Consider the following 23,449-nt stretch of genomic DNA (forward strand, 5'->3'; position numbering starts at 1 on the left):
TCCAACCCTAGCTATTCTATGATTCTAAGTTCAGTGACATGACTCTCTGATAACTCTACCAACCTGAATTATTCCATAAGTCTCTTCAGTAACAGGAAGTGAATGGCTTCTCTTGGAAAAAAAAGAACTGTCTTTGTTAATACAAACCTTAGCCATCTGAGTTGAAATGTGTAATGTGTGATCTAAGAAGAGGGAGAATGATTTGAACACTTTTTTTCAGTTCTCTGTTCTACTGAAGACTCAAGTGCTGGACAAGTCATTTAGGGTCCAAGAATGCATCTTCTCAGAAGGAATTGATCTTCTTTCCTAGAACATGCCAACGACAGTTTAAGAGTGAGGAAGACTGTGGCATTTGCGTACTAATGGTGACAGAATGTGTGTTATGCCAGCCTCTAATTTGACTGTTTTGTCTTGCCCCATCAGTATGTCTGTGTTTTTTCTGTTTGTTTTGCTCTCTGAAGAGGCTATCTAATTAGTCAAGTAATGGATAGTGCTCTTTTCTCTACATTACTTGGCCTAATTCTCTGTGCCACTTAGATGTTCTGTGTTACTGTAACATCTGCCTTTAGAAGCCAAGGACTAGGTCTTCATTCAGCATGTCCATTGAAGCTTTGAGTTTCCTATTCAAGACTTAAAGGGGAGACATATTAATGTTTATAAAGGAATGGAAACCAAGCTGTTCTTTGTTTCTCACTCCTGACAACTATAAACTATTCCCTGCCCCTGAAAAGACAAAAAACCCCCATGCCTACTGACTGCAGTTCAAGATACAAAGAAAACAGTCAAGAGGCCTGTCTTATGTCTAATGTAATTGGTAAATACAAGTGGCACCTCACAGTTGGTTCTACCCTCTCGTATTAGAGGCTAGTGTGTTGTATCAGATACTTGGGGATATTTGGCCTTTATGTAACTTGAATTCAGGTAAATATGTTACAGCATGCAAGAAGGTTTATAATGACTAACTGTTGCATGATGTTGCTTTTAATGCAGTTCTGCTGTTTCAAATGCAAGTCTAATCCACTGACTTTGAAGTAAAACAAGTTGAATGAGAAAATCTAGTTTAAAAATGGTCAGCCACCCATCCTAAATTTCTTCCAGAATTTTGCTTAGCTCAGGTTGGTTGTATCAAAGGCAGTACGTTCTCACAATTGTTCTTATGACAGCAGCAAACAGGCTTGTGGATCTAATCCAGGTTAGATTTAACCTGTGTCACCTTAACAATCTGCTTAAACCTTTGACTGGTACAAGACTGGTACTCTTAGCTTTGTGGTAAATGATCTTTGCTTTTAAAATGTTTCTTGGGAACATGAAATATAGTCTATGACTCCACTCAGCAAGTGGATGTGTACTTGCTGACTTACAAAAAAAAAAAGAAGTCTGAAAACAAAAGTACTATGTTGTATTAAAGTGCATATTGATGGTTTTCTTAATTTTGTAGTTAGACCTATTACGTGATTCTGAAAACAAACTAGTGTGGTAAACTTCTCACCTAAATGTGAGGATAAATTTCTGAGGGCATATAAATTCAAGAGCTAGAAAACTGAAAAAGCATCTATAATCAGCTAGTTCATGTCAACCTAAAAGCCTGAGACAGTGTGGGTGAAGATGGGAATTCATGAAAAACCACATTCTGTCAAGAATTTGATTTATATTACCATACACAATCTACTTATTTTGTGAAGAACGAATTAGGCTACACTTTTGTCATTAGCATCATTTGTGGTATTTTCTTGCTCTGCATTACTTGTTTTCTGATGTGTGTATTTTAAAAAGTTACTATTATTTGTGTACTACAATAAAATAGCTAGCTAAATGCTCTTTTAGACTTGCCCAGTAGGTATTTTATATATATGGGCTGCACATGAATGTATGTTAACAAGATACTGCAGGACATGTTGGGTTGTTTTTTTTTATAATGGATTTTAGATGCTGTTGCATTAAAATAGTACAGTTAACCTCATTTAAAGACTTAATTTCCTTCAGAAAAGAGGAATCATAGCATGGTTTGGGTTGGAAAGGACCTTAAGGTCATCTAGTTCCAACACCCTTGCCTTGGCCAGGGATGCCTCACACTAGACCATGTTGCCCAAGCCTCTGTCCAGCCTGGCCTTGAACACTGCCAGGGATGGAGCATTTACCACTTCTTTGGGCAACCTGTTCCAGTGCCTCACCTCCCTCACTGTAAAGAATTTCCTCCTTGTATCTAACCTGAACTTCCCATATTTAAGTTTACACTCATTACCCCTTGTCCTGTTGCTACAGTCCCTAATGAAGACTTCCTCCCCACTTCCCCTGTAGGCCCCCTTCAGATACTGGAAGGCTGCTATGAGGTCTCCACGCAGCTTCTCTTCTCCAGGCTGAACAGCCCCAACTTTCTCAGCCTGTCTTCATACGGGAGGTGCTCCAGCCCTCTTATCATCCTTGTGACCCTCCTCTGGACTTGCTCCAACAGCTCCATGTCCTTCTTATGTTGAGGATGCCAAAACTGCACACAGTACTGCAAGTGGGGGTCTCACAAGAGCAGAGCAGAGGGTCAGGATCACCTCCTTTGACCTGCTGGTCACACTGCTTTTGATGCAGCCCAGGACACTGTTAGTTTCTGGGCTGCAAGTGCACACTGAAGCTGGCTCATGTCAAGCTTCTCATCAACCAACACCTCCAAGTCCTTCTCTGCAGGGCTGCTCTGAATCACTTCACCCAGCCTGTAGCTGTGCCTGGGATTGCCCTGACCCAGGTGTAGGACCTTGCTGCAAAAGAAAGCACAGAGTTTATTTTCCATTTATTGTCAAAACCTTTAGTCTTTAAAGTAGTGATTCATAATAAGGTGTTCCCTGTGTGGCTTCAGCATAGCATTGAAATGAGGATTGTTCCAAAGTGGAAAGGAAGGAAAATTCTAGTGGTTCCTCTGCCTGAAGTGGGAATTTTCCCATCGCTCTGTATTGGCCAGTTTCTGTGCAACAGCACTGAGCCACCTGTTGTGTGCTACATGATCCCACTACTGCTATGGTGGTGTTCCTTCAGGAGGAAGCCATGATAAAGCCCGTGGATGAATTTATAACATCAGTGTAGACAGTTTTCTTCAAATATTTGCTGTGTGGCAAGCACTTCCTTATGTTTTATATCCTGTGAGACCAAAGTGCGGACAAGTTAGCTCTTTGCTTAAAGTAAGAAGTGTTCTTAAATGTAAAACAACCCGAGAAAATCATGTAATAATTGTGTAGCAAAGTACTGAGAATTAATCAGTGTGCTTACCTAATTTGAAGTGTGCTTTCATGTATTTGCCCAGTGTGGCATGTTTCTACCAAACTGATGGGTTTATCTTCTTCCTTAGGGTTGTGTGCTTTTCTGTGGACAAATCTGAAAAGAGCCATGATCCTTCTTTGATCTTGTTCCTGGTGTATCTGCTACTAAAAGTACAATGACAGCAAGGGGAAGGAGCAAACATACTCCCTGTCTTCACTTCCTCTTTTCTGTTCCCTCCTTATAGTGCCAAATGTTGCAGGAGAAGATGCAACCTTAGGCTGTTATACCTCTGCTTCCCTCTTTGTGTGTGTGAACAAGTTCAAAAGTTTTACATTAACTTCTCATTTGGGAGATACAGCAGTGTGTGCTTCATGAGGGATAGTGGTGTGGGTTTTAAAGTGTTTCGTTTTGATATTTTTTTCTTTTTTTTTTTTTCCCCCCTTGAGAAACACTTCTCAAAAGAGTGTATGGGAAGAGAGGATTATCTTTGCTTGCACATGATAACTGTTCTTTCCTCTCTGGCAGTCCAACTTCACTTAGGCTGTCCAGACCATTCTCTCACTTAAGGGTAGAAGTTGTTCATGCTCTCAGACTCATTAAAAGGTACAAGAAGAAAATTAAGTGTTTGTTCCTCAGGGTATTCACTAACCTGTTGAATGACAGTTTGACAGGTTTGGCTTCCTTTGTTTGTTTGTTTGTTTGTTTGTTTTTCTTATTTGGTCAATAATACTTTCAGCAAGTCAAAGTCTTTTAATAAGGCTATTTTATCCATCTTTCATTCCTGGTAAGGAAACAAAACTCAAGCCATAATAGTATTTCTTTTGGGGGATAATGTGTAGTTTAGCTTTCAGTACAGAGTTGTGGTGTTGGTTTTTGTTTTGTTTTTTGTTTGTTTTTTTTTTTTTTTGTTCCCTTCAGTTAGACTATGATGAGCTTGGAAACAGAATTTTGAAGTCTTGCTCTCTGTCTTTCAGACACGTGTCAAATTCCAGGAACAAGGTCTGCTAACTTCACTTGCAGTGCCAGCGTGATGTCTTCACTTTCCAACTATCTCTATGTCTTTATCCTGGGACAGTTGATGCTGGGAGTTGGAGGTACACCACTGTATACTTTGGGAACAGCTTTTATTGATGATAGTGTCCCAAAACACAAGTCTTCCCTTTATATAGGTAACTTTTAAAACTATTTATAACGCATTGTCTGGATAGGTCATAGACTGCAATGCCTTTGAAATGTTTTCATGAATTACTCAAATTATATTTGTCTCGTCATTGTTTACTTAGGTGCGTAAAGTGTTTCTATATCAGCTACTGTGCATGTTAGGTATTACTCTGGTGTAAGTATCAAGTCTTGTCAATAGTTCTGCAGAGAGTGGTAAGGCTACCTTGTACCTCTCTTGCTATTTTTTCATGTCAGTAACTGAAGGTGATTAAGTGGCTAATGTAGTCTGCCTGTCAAGAACAGAATGAGTTGTAGAGAAAATTTGCTTTTAGTGTCAGGCTTCAAAAACTACTGTATATCGGGTTAGTAGCCACACCTTATTGTGTCCTTTATCAGACTTATTTATTTACCTTCTAACAGTAATCTGTCCCTTCAGTAGAGGGGCACTCCTGTGCATCATGTGATCAATGCAGTTCTCTAGCCACATACAAATTTGGAGCTTCAGGAGGAAACAGTGGATGTATCTTTCCTTAATTGACCTTAAAAGGATTGTCTAGAAATCTGGAGAATGTGTCTTACTGCGGGGCTGTTTGAAAACAAAGGGATAGTATTTCTTAGCAGTGGTTTTTAATTTTCCTATTCAGCATTCTTTTGGTTATGTGTATTTTTACTGCCAAGTTCATTGTAGTATAAGTGTGTTTTCTATGGGTATGAAGATGTTTGCTATTATCCCCATTTTAGGTGTAAGCTGATAAAAGTGTGTTAGCTATACTGGTGACTTGCAGGAGGAATTCAAAGCATCTTAGATTCCTGGGCTGTTTTCCAGACTAAATCAGTATTTCTAGGGGACAAAATTGAAATCACCATCTATTTTGCATAGAATTCTTGCTTAATTGTTCTAGACAAGCCACTTCATTTGATGCCAACAAATAGAATAGTTGCATATATTAAGTCTTAAATAAGAAAGACAACTTTTATTTTTCCTATTTCTTTATATTGAGAGAGAAGATTACACTTTTATTTATTTCCTCTGAGGCCAGTGAAGTAAATAGAGAAGAATTACGGCTGTCTGCATGATAAGGGGTTCATGAAGTAGCCTGAAAACTACTAAGAGAACGGTGTGATTGTTCAAACTTAAAAATAACAGACCAATACAAGAAATTCATGCTTGTGCAATCTTCAGACAACTGCTGAGTTCAGAAGAACTCAGTTTATATTCTGTCCAGTATAACAAAACTTAAATGCAAGTGAGTGAACAGGTAGCTACAGTAGACCTTAACTCTTTTTCTTGCTTCTATGCAATGTATTGAAGATTTAAAATACATTGTGTTGCTTTGCCTAATGTGAGACGGATTGTGCAAGGCAGCAAAAAGAAGCAAACTAGTTAGTGTCTCTAAACAGCTCCTAGCATCTTAGAATGTAAGCTTGCAACTCTTAAGTTGGTAGTTTCTTTCTCTTCTGAAACTGGGTGCATTTTCATAAGTGTTCCCCTCTTGCTGAATGGAGGTATCTACATCTAAAGCCAATAAAAAGTTAAACAATTCCAAATGATAATTTAAGCTGAATGGTCTGTAGGAAGAAATAGGCACCTTCTTAGTTAGGTTTGACATTTTGCAGGATGAATGTGGACTTGCATTGGAAAGATCCTTTCAGCATATCATTAATTCCAAAATACAGGAAAACCTGGGATATGTCAACTCAATGTTTATTTCACTTACCGGTACTTAAAAGTCCCCTTCTATGCCCCTTCCTCCTCTTGCACCCCTTCCTCACGCCCAGTCCTCTTTCTGTCAAGAGAGCATGAAATAATACTAAATGGTGAGGAAACAACTGAGAAATCCAGATTCTTCAACCCGAAGAGTTGCATCAAGCCGAACCTCTGAGTTGCAGCTTTTAATGAGGGCTGCAGATTTTCTTGTTAAGAGACAAGTACAAATTTTGTCTTCTACATGCTGTAGTTGAAGTATGACAGTAAAAACACAGATTGAGTTACAGAAACCATCTGGTCTGAAGCTCGTTTAGGATTTTTTAAAACACGGCTTTAAAAATGTATGGTGAACTTGATGTATTTTGTCTTCTAGGAATTGGCTATGCCATGTCACTGCTGGGTCCTGCTATTGGCTATGTCTTAGGAGGACAGCTACTTAATATTTATATTGATATCGAGATCCCAGAAAGGCAAGATACAACTTAGTCTTTTGCTTTCTGTTTTATTTCCCTATTAATTCTTGTTAAAATCTTCATCTTTTCTCCATACAAGGAGGAAAAAGTGGTTTTGTTTGGAAAATACTACATTTTCAAGAGTTTTTTTAACTTGGTAACAAGTTGCATTCACAAGGGCTTCTAAGGAAATGAGTTAATTCCCACAGTAAGCAGTCACTCCATTGTGTGGTAAAGTTTCTCTGTAGTGCAAATACTTTGTTCTAGCTTTTTGAGATGCTAGCTATTTTAAAGCTGATTGACAAAAAATGCTTTATCTTCTGATGAGTTGCTTATTTAAGGTTAGATTCCAACTATTGTTATGTTGTGTAGAAAGTGTCCCTGAGGTGGGATATGAGGAGTAGGATATTGCTACTTAACCTTCTGGGGAAGAGCTTGCTAGAAAATCTACCAGTTGAGTATTCAAAATATATTAGAAAGTGTACTACTATCCAGCAACTTCGTTTGCACTTTTATTTCCTCTCTTTTGGGGACTTCAGATCAATGCAATGATACTCTGAACTTCTATATTGTCTTTCACATAACTCATAGGCTTTGAAGATTCTTTCTAAAAACAGTTTTCTCCGTATCTTAATGCTGCAGAATCTTGAAATCAAGGTGAAATAATGGCTTTTAGATCAGAATGGATTTGACTAATGAGTTGAAAGCTGTATTTGGTAGAATGCAATATTATAATAGAGCTGTTGATTGTGCTTTAAACAAGCCACCAATAAACTAAATATATGTAGAAAACAAAAAAAAAAAGACAAAATTCAAATGCCGTTGTTAAATCAGTGTTTAGAACAAACAAAAAAAATCTAGCTCACTGACATCTGAAATTGCTTGTTTGAATTCACAAATTGTAAACCTGCTTTTTGCAAATTATTTTTCCAGTGCAAAGATGGATCCAGATGACCCACGTTGGCTTGGAGCATGGTGGATAGGATTTCTTGTATGCTTTTTTGCAATTTGGCCTCTTATAATACCTTTTTCATGCTTTCCAAAATACCTACCAGGTAAACATTTAACAATAATAAGCTAACTTGGAAGAGAGTTTTGTTTATACTTTTGGGTCATAGGTTGCTGGACTGAGCGATTGCTCTTTCTTTCTGTTTCTCAGTTACCTGTTTTTGGCTAAAACCTGTGATAAATACCTTGTTTCCAATATGCAGCCTTAAAGCAAGTGAGTTAGGGCTTTGTGTACATAATGATGTATGGTAGCACTGGAAATAGGTAGAACAGGGAAAGTGATGGTCACAGTTTGGAAGATGCTTGCAGCTGAGCACCCAGGACTATATTTAAAGATACTGTGTTACCCATCAGGAAACATAAAGAAACTTCATTGACTTCATGCATGCATGCATGCATTATTGTCTTTAACTCTGTTGCCTTATTGTTTTGGGTAGAATAATAAAACATGAATCGAAGTATCCCAGAGCAGTCTTCTAAAAAATAATTTTAATAGAATTTCTGTTCAGGTAGTTATTATCTAGGCATCCCTTGGACAAGCATCTAAATGAACTTACTGTGCTTGCCTGGAAAGAGAAATGATGGAGGAAAAGAAGCATTGTAGTAGGGAACTGGGGAGAATGTGAGGACAATTTAAAAAAAAAAAATATTGAATGGGTTTCAGGATAGTTTGAAATCCTTAGGCTATTCCTAACAATATCTTCTTACAGCCAAGGCCTTCTAATGGAAGCATGATGCTTTCAGCCAAATTCTTCTTTCTGCAGCAGTACATTGTTGATCTTTTTATGGACCTGTACCAGTAAAATAGTCAAGAATACCTAAAATGTCTGAGCTAGTTCTGCGAAGGAAAATAAACACTTACTTTAATGTTTTTTCTGACTTCAAGCCCAAGAGCATGGGTTTTCAATGTTTTTATTGTCAATAAATATGTCCATTTGTAGGAACAGCAAAAATACAGTCTGAAAAGATCTCTGAAACACATGATGATGGAAGTGAGCTGCTTGTTGAGACCCAGAATATTGGAAAAAGTTTTAAAGACTTTCCCATGGCCCTCCTGGTAAGGGAATCATGATTTTACTAAAAGTGGTATGTTCTGAGAAATGATTTTTTCATAGATGTTGAGAAAGGTAGTTGCTTCTTTATTGTGTAGTGATAGGTAAGTCTCCAGTGCTGCTGCTAATTTAATGCATATCCATTTTGTTGGTGCTTAAGACTGTTAAAGCAAGAAAAACATATTAGTGAAGTTCCAAATCAGAGTATCTGCTTTAGAATATAGTGATGTCTAGTTTACATAGTACTACAATGAAATAATTTTGAGTGTAATGCTAATTTCCCCCATAGATACTGTTGAAGAATCCAGTGCTTATGAGCCTAATAGGAGCCAGTACTTCAGAAGCTTTAGTTGCCACAGGCTTTGCCACATTTCTACCAAAGTTGATAGAAAATCAATTTGGGAAGACAACAAGTTTTTCAGCAACTCTTGCGGGTAATGTGGCTTTTCATTTTTACATGTTGAATTCATTTGTGCTGAACACCTCATTAACATTATAGTTTATATAGGCATCTTGTGTTTTGTCAAGATATTGTGAATAGAGTTACATGAAATGGAATTTTCATAGCAGAAATAATATTTTTATATTTTCTTGCCTGTCATTTGAGAACCCTGGTACTTAATTCACCAAGATGCAGATCTAATAATTGTCTGGTGGTAACCATAATTGATTCCTTTCTTATTCTTGGTAAAAAACCATTTCTTTTTCCTGATTTTAAAATCAGCTGAAGGAACATTCAGCCTTAGTCCCTACTAAAGGAAGCAAGATGATGGGCAGCTGGAAAAAAAGCAGTGCTTACCACAAGTAAGCCAGAGTTTGACCTGGCTTTTCCATTCTTCAGTTCTACCATGTTACAGTGAGATAGCTTACCATAAAATGACTAATCAGGTTATATTAGAAAACTACTGTGCAACTGCTTCTATAGTTGCCCTGCTGTCACTTACTCCCATTATCCAATATGCAGAACTAATAGGTAGAACAGATGAAGGTTATGAAAAGCTGAATATTGGAGAAACAAATGAAAAAATCTGATGAAAGAGGTAGACTAGGTAGGATCACATGATTAAGTCTGACAAAATTACTTCTGAAGAACAGCATCCAGATCAAGGCAGATAGACCAACAGATGCTTACAATGTGGCAGACTTAATATTTCTGGAGCATGTCTTGCTAAATTACTTCAGCTCTATAGTGCTGCAATGTAAGCATATGCTAGTTGAAGTGGGAGGCACTTTCTGAATGACTTATTTCCCTGGATAATACTAGGTAGTACTTTCTCTATTCAGACATCATAGCTTCAAAGTTGAGTATCTGCAAGTCTTACATAGAAATTCATTGGATTACATGCTCAATTGTTAAACAGTGATCAGCAGTGAAGTGGAAAACGGGATTTTTTTTTGTCTATAGATTTATACACTATTTCCTATAGAATTTCTGAGTTGAAAATACTGATAGCATTAACCAAATATACAGCTTTAAATGCCTACATTAATGTTGAAAGCTAGCTGTACGTGAACTAATGTTCTGAGACTAGCTAGTCTCAGAACCAAGGACTGTGTTAACTAACTAAACCACCTTTGACTGTGGATATGTGGCCTGTGCAGTTCTGCCACTGTACCTGAACTGTCTTTAAAAATAGCTGTCTCAGGTCAATGCATGTTAAACTAAGTTCTGGGTGGTATTGTAGATTAGCCATATAAAAATGCTCAGTTATGTATCTGGAGTCTTAATAATGTGAAGAGGATGAATCATTATGGACTGTGTGGGTAGCAGAACTGACCCACTGTTTAGACTTTCTGATCTATTTTTTACTAATATTTCTGTAGATCCCTTACTGTATCTTGTGCTGTCTCTTCTATAGTAGTGATTATGTTCTTTTATTAAAAATTTCAAAATACAAATGTATAACAAAGAACATGGATGTGAAGAAAACACTGAAGCAATGAAAGAGCATTTTCTATTTTCATTAAGTGGCTCAGAGATTCCTGCCCAGTATGTAGTACGCTTTAAGTAATTGAGTTTTGCTATGTTGAACTTGGGTTTTGGACACCTGTAAACCAATTATGCTATCAAGTTGAACTTCTAGAAAGGCTAAAGATAACGTGAAGGCAGAATAAATTACTTATATTAACAGATTCTAGTAAGATGGTTTGGAAATGACATCACATAGACTGCATCTTAAGATACAAGTAACTTTTGTGATTTTTTTTTTCCTTAACATAAAATTGCATTTTAAATTGCTTTACTAATTTTATCTTTCATTTTTATGTGATTGCTGGTGTCTTGTTTTCCTCTAGGGCTTGTATTAATTCCAGCAGCAGCACTAGGCCAAGTCGTAAGTGGCATCTTGGTTTCCAAGTGCAAAATGGATTGCAAAAGCATAATCAAGTTCATGATAGGCACTTGTTCAGTGGCCCTACTATTAAACACAGTGTTTTTATTTGCTAAATGTGGGAATGAACCTTTCGCAGGTGTCTCTGAAACATATAATGGGTAAATATATTTTAATGAACTCTTGGGTTTGGTGATAATGTTTAAAATAAATAAGCTACTTCACAGAATACAAAACCTTTAAAAATGTCATATTTTGCCATTATGTATGAAATGGAAATGCTTTATGGAACTCTAAAACCTTGTTTGTGGAATCTTTATGTAAAGGATGCTTAAGAAGAAGTAATAATGCATTGCCTGCAAAATGTTCTGAGCAGGCTGGTCCTGCTTGACAAAAATCCCAACTTCTGTAACTATTTTAGGTATAGCCATGGTATTGACTACAGCTACTTTTCTAGCTCTGTAGAAGTAGCATGTCTTTTGTATCTGGTTTTATTAACCAACTCTTGACAATCTTGGCAGCTTGCAAGTCTGCCTTGTCAACATTTTCATGAGAGCCCTGAAGTGAACTGCAACTTAAGCTGATTGCAGACTTTTCCCTAGAAAAACAAAGACATTATTGTAGCATCAGATTCTAAGATATCTAGCCTCCATTTGCAATAGAAGCTTTTTTCTTTTTCCTGGTAAAATGGCTGATAGAGGTAGAAATTTAATGCCCAAGAAAGCATAGCTTAGTGACCCAACTTGAATAAAATTAGTGGAGTAATATGGCTAACTGAAACATAAATAAAAATATTTTTGTCTAACATGTATAGGAAAGACTTCTTCAAACAATATGTACTTTCCCTTAAACAACACAATTCTCATTCCTTATAAGAATGTAGTGTGTTGCTCGTCTTTAGATATTTGTAGTAACTGTAATAAAAATTCTAAGATGAATGTTAGTCCTGTTTCTGTGAACAAAGCTTACTTTGGAAACTGGTACAGCGGTGGGGAAAAAGAGTCAAAAAAGAGAAAGCAAGAATGAAGCAAGATTAAAAAATAAGTATCTGCAGTGATAAGCATTCTTTAGAGAATGGATTTCTAGGTCTGCTTGTTTTAAAACTTCAACATTGAATAATGTGATTACATCACCATCATAGGAACTATGTTGTATAAAATGTCTAATCTTGCCTTATTAAGGCATTAGCTATAAGATTATGATGCCTCAATTCTCATAGTTTTGAATAGCACACACTTCCATAGTGTGAGCAGTGTTTAAAAGCGGAGGAAGGTAGATAGCTGTGCCAAAACTGTGCTCTCAAGTGGTCAGTTACTCTGTCATGAATTGACAGAGCCAGAGGCAATTCCAGCTGTATGAAGGTCTGCCAAAGAGCCAGATGCTGCCGTGCAAAATAACTCTAGTAGACTGGTGGCTAGGGACTAACTGCCATTTGAAAAAAATCATTGGCATGAGCAGTCTGCTGTGTAACTTACTGTGTGAGTAACTTACCAAAACTTTTTTGTTTTCCCCAAATCCCCCATTTTAGCAAAGGGCTAGGCACCACTATCTTGTACAAAAACTGAATCTGCAAGCTCTGCTTCAATGCATAAAAAACCCATCTGAATCCTAGGATGGTTAAGAGTATCTCTGTACTTTACTGACACAATAGAATGAAGTGCACAATGAAAATGCAGAAAATGGGTTGAGGAGGAAAATTAGTTTTATAGCCTCTAATGCATGTAGGTAAGAGTTCCAGGAAAAATTATAAACACCTAATAAACAGTTAGGCTTATATGGTTTCTTTATTTGATATTATCATGCTTTAATATAAACATATAACAAATGGAAGAATGCACAAAAATCACATCTTACTCACTGAGGCAACTAAGTGCACAAAAATCACACAATATGAAGTCTATTAATTTTCCTAGATCCTTCAAGGGTATATTTGACATATTACAAAATTTTCTCCAAAATAGTAACATGAAAGACTAATCAGATATTTTTCAGGTGTCTCATTTAGGTAAATGTGAAAACAGTAAAATAGGTAACCTTAGGTTAACAGGACGGAAATTCAGAGGGCTTGGAGGCAGTAGTGATTGAAGACAGTTAGGCTTTCAGTTCTCTAAGAGAGTAGAAATTTAATGCCATGATACCTTAACTATTCATTTGTACTTCCTTCTTCTTAAAGCAAAGTTAACACTCATTCTGATTTCATCTTTCATCTCAAAGGTCAGTGTTGACATTTGATGCTTAAAATGTCTCTAGTGTGAAAAAAGCTAGCTGTAAGATTACTGTAAACGCTTCAGAACTGTGAAAACTATGATGCCAACTCTGGTTGTGGCAAGTTTATAGTGACATATTGAGGAAAAGAATCTGTTCAGCAACTGAATGCTGAGGACGTTCTGTAGAAAACAGTATGTGAAGCTATCCAGATTCCTGTGCCAGGTGCTATGATAATGGGCAGCTGACAAAAGGTACAGCTGAATTGATTTTCTTCCTCAGTTAAATACAGTTGACTTGCGTTTTAAAGTTTCGTGTAACTTCAGCAGTTGTGTAGGTTAGCTGTTGCTGAAGACCTGTTATATGCATTATATACATGTATATGACATTTGGAGTTTACTAGTCCTGAAATAACTGTCTCCACTCAGTATCCATTATTAACAATGATTCAATTTTATGTAATTCAGTGTTACATGTTGGACTGTAGTTTGTTGGATATGTGACATGCATCAAAATAGTGTCACTAATGTAGTGCCAGTTCTGTAACTGCTTTCCTTGAAGCAATAAGCAGCTAAAATATGTAGTAGAAGCTTTAATGAATTTATAAGCTTGTGGAAGAGTAGGCAAATGTCTGATTCCTGCTTATGTTATTGAACAAATTCATCTGAAATAATAAATTATGAGAGTGTTTTGAGAGTTGAGATGTAAATTAATGCAGATTAATTTTTGTGGAGATTTTAAAATTCTTAATGGCAAGCATTCTTTTTCTTTTGAAAAATAGCTTGGAGGTGAGGAGTGGGGAAGGCTTTTGTAAATTCAGTGTTAGAACCACATGAGTACATGGTCACTTTTGACTGCATATTTTAGTGAACAAAGTATATTGTTTCTAGTAACTCTGTTTATTACTAGATAAGGTTATAAACAGAACTAATGTGGATTACTCTGTCTGGTAAAACCTTCAAGATTTGTTTTTTTTTAATTCTTATGCCCAGTATTTCTTTGAAAGCTTGAAGAAACAGAAATGCAGTGACTACTTCTGTAGTTCTATGCATTCCAACAGGTCTCTGGGACTCCTTGTTTTGCTTTGCTGTGAAAGAATACCCAACTTGTAGAGCTTTTGAAGACCACTTAATGGCCTCATCTGCTAGGCTTCTTTAGAAAAGAGATGTTATAACAAGTTCCACATCACAAGAACCTACACTAAACTGTATTTCTTGTGTATGTTAGTATTTTCCTCTAACTGTGCATAACTAAATACTTAGTCCCTCTTTGTAGGTCAGGGAAGAGAGACTTTTTCTGCACATGTAAAGAGAACCGATGTTGCTACTGAATTGATTAAATTCTTCTAGGCTTGACCTGCCTCATAGATTAACGGGTCCCTGTGCAAACAAATCCGTAATTAGTGAATTTATGGTTCACTGTAGTGCTTTAAGCCAAAGCAAACTAACATTGATTCTTCTATGTATGAAGAATGAACTAATGTAACTTAATAGGATTCAACTGTACTACAACCAAATTAGGTATATAGATAGTTATGATGTCCCTAATGTTTCATGTGCAGTTGAATTCTATGTAAGTAAATTATTTGTCTTCTTAGTATTTGTGCCTATTTTAAATTCTCTTGAAATCTGTCTTTTAGGTAATGAATCTGGAACTTTCAGTTTGCAGTACCATATTTAAATTACTGACAGTGTTAGTATCCTTGTATCAGCTGACTGAACTCTTAACCTGTGAAACATCTTTACTTAGTAATGTACTATTAGAAAATCAAGGGATGTAATCTGTTCTCTTCAGTTAAATCTTAAGAAGGTCCCCACACATCATAAACTAATTTTTAGTACTTATAATATAGTGGGGCTACTTCAAATACAACCATATTATGGCCTATACTGGAAGTAAATGCCTAAATTGAGAGTAGTTATAGTAAGCAAAAGCAAAATTAAATTCTTTTCTTTAGTTATTCCCTAAAGAGAGAGAAAAACTGTGAGGTCCTTGTGGGTGCAATAAGACTTTGTATGTCATACCACTCTGCATTTAGCATGTGCAGCCATCTTAATGCTTTAACAATGTAGATGTCTGTGTAGCAGTGTTAAAAATAGTAAAATGCAGTGCAAGTGGACTTTAATCCACAGCAAGGAAAAAACTTTGGAATGTGATCAGCAGAATAAATAGCACCAAATGCATCTTTTAGTCTGGCATTTTTTCTTAAAAATGTAAATTGAACAAATTCAAATGTATGATATTGAGGGAAGGAGGAAACGGTAAAAGAATTGGGTTGAGACACAGTTTTGTCATCTGTTTTGTGAATGGAAATTAGAGGAATAACCTACGGAAGGAATAATAGTACAAAAATGACGTGGTATAGAATAAATGGGAAGAGTCATAAGTACTAAAAACATGGCTTATTTTTAAACAAAAAAGTGCATAAACCACTGGAATATTTTGAGATTTATTATCGTATAAATACTGCATTACTTATTTATATATATTCTGTTTTTAAGTTACTTTATTAAAAGCCCATTACCTTTTTCCTTTCAGAACAGGCATACTACATAACTTAACAGCACCATGCAATGCTAACTGCAGATGTTCACGGTCTATGTACTACCCAGTTTGTGGCAGAGATGGGGTCCAGTACTTCTCTCCTTGTTTCGCAGGATGTGCATCACTTGCTGTTAACAAGATGAAAAAGGTACTTCATACTACAAAGATAGCTATCATGGTCTGTTCTGGTTACCTGCAAAATACATGCTGTGTTGAAAATATTCTTCCCTTACTATGACAGCAAATCATATTGTTTATGAATCAGTGATAGTTACTATGAGAAAAAAGGGTGTGGACTGGAAACACGTATTTAAGTAGGATGAATGTTGATATGTGTCATTGTCCAATACTCTGACCAGGTGCTTTTAGATATTCCAGTTGTAGGGGTGTAATGTGTAATATCAGATTTACTTGTGACAGATGGTGTTACGCAGGATTTGTGATTTAGCAGTGTCATAAAAATATGCTGAAAACACAATACAAATATAAGTTACATTTAGCAAAATGCAGCATTTTCAATACAAAGTTCAATCACAATACCAATATGATTCCTGTTACTGGTCTCTAACATGCTCCTATCCCTAGACTGAGCCTTCCCCATCACTGGGAGTGTATACCTGGGTTGAAGCCAGCTCAAGCCAATTCAAAGCTCTCTTCAAAATTATTTTACTTGTTGCCTGATTTTTATAATTTATGTTGGGCTGAGCTCCTTTCCTCCCCTTGTGCTGGTCTGACTAACTCAGGGAGATTTTCATAATGTCTTAATGAACTCGAGGAGAAACTTTCGCACCACTAGTTGATCTAGTCAAGTGACATAGCTGTTTCTTTTCTGCATAGGTTTCTTTGCAATAGATGTGGTCATTCATATTTTTGTATAATATTATGTACTGCCTATCGTCATGCCCCAAACTCTAAAATCTTTAGTTTTAAGGTTTTGTTTTGTTTGTTTGTGTGGGTTTGTTTTTTTTTTTTTTTTTTTTTGATGCTTGTTACCTAAAAACTTGCTCCACACAAGATGGAGACTATAACTGCCTTTAGATCACAAAACAAGAAATGGCTTTCGCTCAGGTGAGCTGCATCAGTCAAGTTCTGCCAAGCCAGTTTTAAAAATGAGGGTTACAGTGTCTTATAATCATCAGGAAATGGACCACTTCCCATATGGTAAAGTGAGGAGTTATTCCTTGTATCCAATGTGATGCTGACCTAATGAACATGTACCATATTAGTATTACTTGATGTAATTCTTGACCTAATTTTTCTTTTATAAATTATTTGTAGATGTACCACAACTGTTCCTGTATTGGGAAACCAGAAAGACAAAATGGTTTAGAAGACTTCCTCTATGAAGCTGTCTCTGGGAAATGTCCAACACAATGCAAACTTTTACCTTTGTTCCTGACCTTCTTCTTTTTTGCTGTTGTTTTTACATTTATGGCTGTTACTCCAACAACTGTGGCCATTCTCAGGTACGTTTTTTGGAACCGAGGAATAGGTAGATTTCTTGTGAAAGCTCAGATCAGTGAAATATTCTAATTTGTTTTGCTTTGGAATGTGGACTTAAACCAATGTGCAAGGGACTTCCTGGTTTAGTAGTTTGTATAGCAAACAAGCAGCTCTTGAAGCAGAGGACAGTCATATCATTGTTCACTAGTTCTGTAATTACATTTGATTAGTAGATCTAACCTTTCTAAATCTTTCCTACTCGTGGTAAAATCCGACTTTTATGGGAGCACTCCTCTGACTGTTTTAGTCAAAGCAAGAAGGAATAAATATATGATGTGCTTGGATAAGGAAGTATTAAACTGGCCTGTGAAATCCTGTGTGCCAGGATTTTGAATTGTACCAGGAAAACAACAAATGGTGTAAATCTGGAATTAACAGCTTGGAATTAGCAGTTTGTCATGTTAGTGTAAAGTCAGAATGATGTGAAGTATTGCATCATCTTCGAATCTGAGCTGACATAGTGTTATTTAGATAATTCTAAGCAATAACACTTGGAATTTTGAATCCTTGTGCACTTCAGCTGAAATGGTGAAACAGTTTTTATGGAAGACTGTGGAGCAGTTTAAATGTGCAAACCCTAATTTAAATATCTAAATCCTGGGACAAATTATTACACTATGTTCTGATAGCTTTTCAGCAAACCTATTTTGCGTAGCTTCAAGTGTAAACCCGTGTGTTTGTGACAGTGTTCTAGTGGTAGAAATAACAACCCACACTGTGCAAAACTAACTCTCTTTCCTCTACTTGCCTTTATGGGTATGGAGATCCTAACAGTGACTGCTCATAATCTCTCATCTTGGGTGTTTTTCTATGGTTGTCATACATAATCCAGAATGACAGAATAACTCCTGAATGTAAGACCTCATAACAGCCTTCTACTATCTGAAGGGGGCCTACAAGCATGCTGGAGAGGGACTCTTTTTGGGGACTGTAGCGGTAGGACAAGGAGTAATGGGTTCAAACTTAAAAGGAGGAACTTCAGGTTAGGTAAAAGGAAGAAGTTCTTTACTGTGAGGGTGGTGAGGCACTGGAGCAGGTTGGCGAAGGAAGTTGTGAATGCTCCATCCCTGGCAGTGTTCAAGGCGAAGCTGGACAGTCTTGGGTGACATGATCTAGGGACATGTGTCCTTGCCCATGGCAGGGGGGTTGGAACTAGATGATCTTAAGGTCCTTTCCAACCCTAACTATTCTATGATTCTATGATTCTAATATTTAAATACAGTCTTTTTAGCACTGACATTGCTTCAGGGATACATTGTATTAAAGAAAACAGTGCTGAAACTAAATTGCCTAATCAAGTTAGGCTGTATTTAATCTTTATGGTAGTATCTTTAAGACACTGGCAGGAGAAAAGTGTTGCTGGTGAAATATCTGAAAGAAATAGGTAGGAGGTAAGGAGGTAAATTTTGCTAGTTATTAAATCAACATGTTGATTTGCACAACATAGGCCAGAACTGATTAATTGTAGGGTTAGATAACTACATGTAAAGGTTATGGGTAATACAACAGCTTGTGCTGTGCTGACATCTCAATCTATTGCTTCTTTAGGAATAGTAGCTCAAGATTGCATCCTAGCACTGTCCTTAATTTCCTTAGTTATTCTGTGGAAAAAGAATGCTGAATAGTATTATCAGGGTGCTGCTGGTAAGCTAGCTTTTTATTTATACTATTTGTTAAAATAGTTCAGTCTAAAAGTCTTGGAGAAATTGGAGTTTCTCCTATCTTTTGTCAAGATACCTCTTGAAGTTGTTTGCTTACTTGTTCTGCATACTGGATTTCTAATACTCTCTGCAACTAACATGTTAAAAGGATATATTAAGACAAAGCATATTCACTGAGGGACAAAGCAGAAAAGCAGAACAGTTGAAACTTGTTTACTAAGTCTTAAACTGCAAATCTTGTTTACAGGTGTGTGCCAGATAAACAGCGCTCATTTGCTCTTGGAGTGCAGTTAGTGTTTCTCCGGCTACTGGGTATGACTTCCTTGTTAAAACACTTGCCTCTGAATAATCTACTTGCTTGATGTTTTTCTAGACTTAATGCATTAACAAGTTTTCAGAGGAGCTTAAAGCAGCCTGTCATTGACTTACAGAATACACTTCTTATAAGGCAGATGGTATCTGGATACTAATGCCTCTTAAACAGGGCATGTGTGCTCATTTTCACCTTTCTTCTTCTTGTCTGCACAAACAAAATACAAATAATTATAATACTTTAAGTAAAAGGTAGCTGCTGTTGCTTCCCTGAGAAGAAAATCTATTCTGAAAGTTAAAAAATAAGAAATCAGCGATGTAATAGAAAATATCTTCATGTAGTTAATATCTCAAGTTCCAGAAGTTGAAAGAAAGTGACACAGAATCACACAGTCATATCGTTATTGAATATGGCAATATAATTTGAATTGGAAAGGTATTCTTCTCTCTTCTGCCTTCCCTTTAAATTCCTTTTACTAATTTTAACCTTTATTGAATTTGTAGACATCTGTACATAAATAATTACTGAACTTATATGTGGGAAATCTACTGCTTAAATTCTAAATCTAAGTGTCTCCAAAATCTCAGTAAGACAGGTGAGTCACATTAAATAAAACACAAAGTTAAATGTAGCTATTCTCTGAACCACTCATTTGAATTTTTTCAGGCGTATTTTAAACTCTTGTTTTAGTCTTTACCATTTTAAATAGCATATGTAATTCAAGACTGGGTCAAGGCTTACTTATTGGTTAGGGTTTGATATTTATATTCTATTTAGTACTGCAGCTGTTCCCTGTCATTCGAGATCAAATATCATACAATGGTTTAGGTTGGAAGGGACCTTAAAGCTCATCTAACTCCAACCCCCTGCCATGAGCAGGGACATGAACCACTAGATCAGGTTGCTCCAAGGCCCATCCGTCCTGGCCTGTGAGTTCTGCTTTGCTGTACTTACTGGAATTCCAATTACTCCAAGTCATTCTACTAATGAAACATAACAAAAGTAAATATCATCACAGGTAGTAATTAGCAGGGAGGTATTGTTAAGTGTTTCATGAGGGCTTTTCTGATTCATTTTACTCACTTATCTATGGTAGAATCTCAACTCTTGACTTCACTGTGGAGCAGAGGATAGTAAAACCTCTTGCACTGCCTGTATTAACTGTGGCTGAAGAAAGTGGCAACTAACAGCATTAATACCAGCAAGGTATTTATGCTGAAGACTTTAGGAATCACACAGGGGTCCTAAACAGAATAGCTATATTGAGGACATAGCTGCTGAGTAGCTCAAGAACAGTTTAGGCCTTCAGTAGGTTAGGTGGACATGTAGTGATGAACCTGGAATGTTTATTATAAAATTGGCTGTACCTGGATGCAAAGCTTTTGTGCTTTACAAAGCGCTGTTGTAACAAAAATCGCACAAGTCTAACACATTGCATGAGAATTATTTTAAACTACTCATTTTATGTTAGTTTTTTCCTGGGAGCTTGGCTTCATCTGAGGGGTGGGGAAAATAATGTATAATTGAACGTATCAACATAATAATATATTCGTTCTCTGCATTTGGAACAGATTAGTGATGAGCTGAGCGAAGGGACTTTTTTCCTTCAGTCAAAATCCTTCTTCCTTGATTAGCTGTTTTCCTCGGATTTCAATCACACTTTTTTCCAGTGAAAACTAAGGAAGTTGAGAAGGTCAAATCTTTTGAACAAATCTCTTGCTTGATAAAGTGAGACCTATATAAAGAATTAATTAACCCCCATCCTACCTAGTGAAAATCATGGAAGAGGCACACTTACTATGAGCCCTATGACTTAGATTAAAATGTTTACTGTGTGGCTCTCCCATTTTATCTTCCCACCATCTCTAGGCATTTCACCATTCGCATGAAGACCAGGTAAGACTATTCCAAATAATTGGAAGTTCTAACATGTTATTGTGGTTTTTAGGTACTATTCCTGGACCAATTTTGTTTGGTGTTGCTATAGACAACAGTTGTACTCTGTGGGATATTAATGACTGTAATACTAAAGGAGCCTGTTGGGTTTATGACAATGAAAGAATGGCCTATCTGCTGATGGGCATAAGTAAGTGACTTCTTCATATTAAGTACATGTACAGGTTAATAGATATACTGGCTTGCTAGACAGGTATTACTTTAAAATGGAACCTTAAACCTATTTTGAGCAGCAGTATTTTTAAAGAAATGTTAATTTTTGATAAGTAATTAAATGCAAAATAATCATGGAAGGAAACACATTAAATGGCTCCTAGAAATTAACTAGAAAACTTTTTCTAATAATAATATAAAAATAGTTTTGTTGTTTGGTTTTTCTTCATTGTCACACTTTATTTACTGAATTTTAAGGGATTGGCACACGTTTCAGGCTTACCTACCTCAGTTTGTTGGCAGCTTAAGGTCTGAGGAGCAGTCTTCCTTGTCATATTTCAGTTTTTTTCCCTAAATTAATATCAAGGTTTTGAAAATATTTCTGATGACTAGTCAGAAATTTTCCAAACTTATGTAACAGTCTGTTCCCTTCAAGTATGTGAGATATGGTTGTCTAAGGGAGGGAAGGCAGGCTGAGTTTGCATCTGTGATAACTGCTGTTGTGCTGTCTTCTATCAGCTGTAATACTTACAGTGCATAAACTGAACTACTGACAACTAATCTTGAAACTGAAACTGCAGGAGTCACAACTTGAGGTTTCAGGATCTCTCGGGCATATTTGTAATAAAATACAATCCCTCCTTTTTTCCCCCCCTCTCGTTGTCCTTGCCGAGTTGCACAAGCACCACTGTGTACCAGTGAGGAATAAATGGAACAACCTTTTAAGTTAGCTGAGGAGAGAATACTTATGAGGTTTGTATGTGGGGAGTGTTAGTTTGTGTCAAAGAGAATATTGATGCAATGAAATACCATACTGAAACAAGAAATAAGGCAGACTTGCACTTCAGGCTAGAATGGGGTGAATAAATACAGAACTGAAGTAATGGCGATAGCTGCTACAAGCAAGAACTGGCACACAGGTGAGTGGTCTGAAGTTGGAAAATTGCCTTTACCTGCCCTTTGAAGTTCATGCAATATACACTGAAATCCACAGCATCCATTTAAAAGTCTTAGTGTAACTCACCATGTGAAACTTTAGAAACAGCTGAAATACTCTTTATCTGCTATTGAAGGTGACTGCAACAAGGATTCTTCTATTCTTTGCATTCAGGTGCTGTTTGCAAAATCATCACGATCATCTTCATAGTCATGGCAGTATGTTTGTATAAGCCTCCACCATCCAGTGCAGTCCTCTCACTAAAGGATTCAGAAACGGTATCAGCCATACACACATAAATGAGGAACAAATGGGGCCTTTCAAGAGCAGCCAATAAGAACACCACTTGTACCAGAGTTTGTGTACCTAAATAAAATTTAATTTGCCTAAATAAAAAGATCCTTTTTGATTCTTGAACAACTAAAAATATTTGCGAATCTGTTGTGTTCTCTAACTTGCTAAACATACTTTTTAGAATTCCATTGTGTACATCCAAAAAAGTGACACTTAAATTTGCAGTCTAATTTTAAATGTTTCACAACTTAATTGAAACAGGGTGGAATACTCGATTAAAAGAAGAGGAAAAATGAACTAGTAATGGGTGAAAGCAAGTAACCTGATATATTAAAGGAAAATGTGCATGTTTAAAATGGACTTATTTTAATGTGCACATAATCTGGGCTAGTACCTTAGTTGGGGATTTTGACTATAGGTACAGTATGGCCATGTTTTAAAGATATTTTTACATGTTATCTTCATGCTTTTAGTTCATTTTTTAGTATTGTAGAAAAATGTAAATAGTTGTTATAGGATAGCTGGGTTTGCAACAGCAGCATATTTGTTAATTTAAGTGCCTGAGTTTCTGTCTGTAATATATGCAGAAAATTACTGTCTAGCTGCTGTCTCTAAGCACTGTTAACATTTTTCTATAAAATAAAGCCTATTCTTTTACTGCTTCTTTGTTTGCTCTGTATTTTCTAGGTTGACTGAGTTCTAGGCTTTTCAACTCCAAGAAACACAATGCTGAAAGCCACCAAAGAACATGTATGTGTCCTGGGTTCAGCTGTAACAGTCATTTTTCTCCTTGTTGGTAGCTGGTGCAGTGCTGGGTTTTCGACTTTCAGTCTGGGAACAATGCTGATAACACACCAATGTTTTTAGTTGTTGCTCAGTAGCGCTTAACCTGATCAAAGACTGTTCAGTCTCATGCTCTGCCAGGGAGG

At 36.6% G+C, this 23,449-nt stretch overlaps 1 protein-coding gene across 1 annotated transcript; it reads left to right on the top strand.

Annotated features, from left to right (window-relative positions):
* Positions 1–1,273: 1,273 nt before the first annotated feature.
* SLCO4C1 (solute carrier organic anion transporter family, member 4C1) lies at positions 1,274–22,525 on the top strand. Its single transcript, XM_010021356.1, is given in 12 exon segments — positions 1,274–1,337; positions 4,218–4,412; positions 6,486–6,582; positions 7,498–7,619; positions 8,514–8,629; positions 8,914–9,058; positions 10,920–11,115; positions 15,698–15,851; positions 16,982–17,169; positions 19,115–19,179; positions 21,129–21,266; positions 22,401–22,525. Coding segments are annotated over 12 exon segments (1,605 nt in total).
* The last annotated feature ends 924 nt before the right edge of the window (positions 22,526–23,449 follow it).

The sequence above is a fragment of the Nestor notabilis genome, unplaced genomic scaffold (assembly GCF_000696875.1).
Source record: "Nestor notabilis isolate BGI_N333 unplaced genomic scaffold, ASM69687v1 scaffold10099, whole genome shotgun sequence".
Lineage (NCBI taxonomy): Eukaryota > Metazoa > Chordata > Aves > Psittaciformes > Psittacidae > Nestor > Nestor notabilis.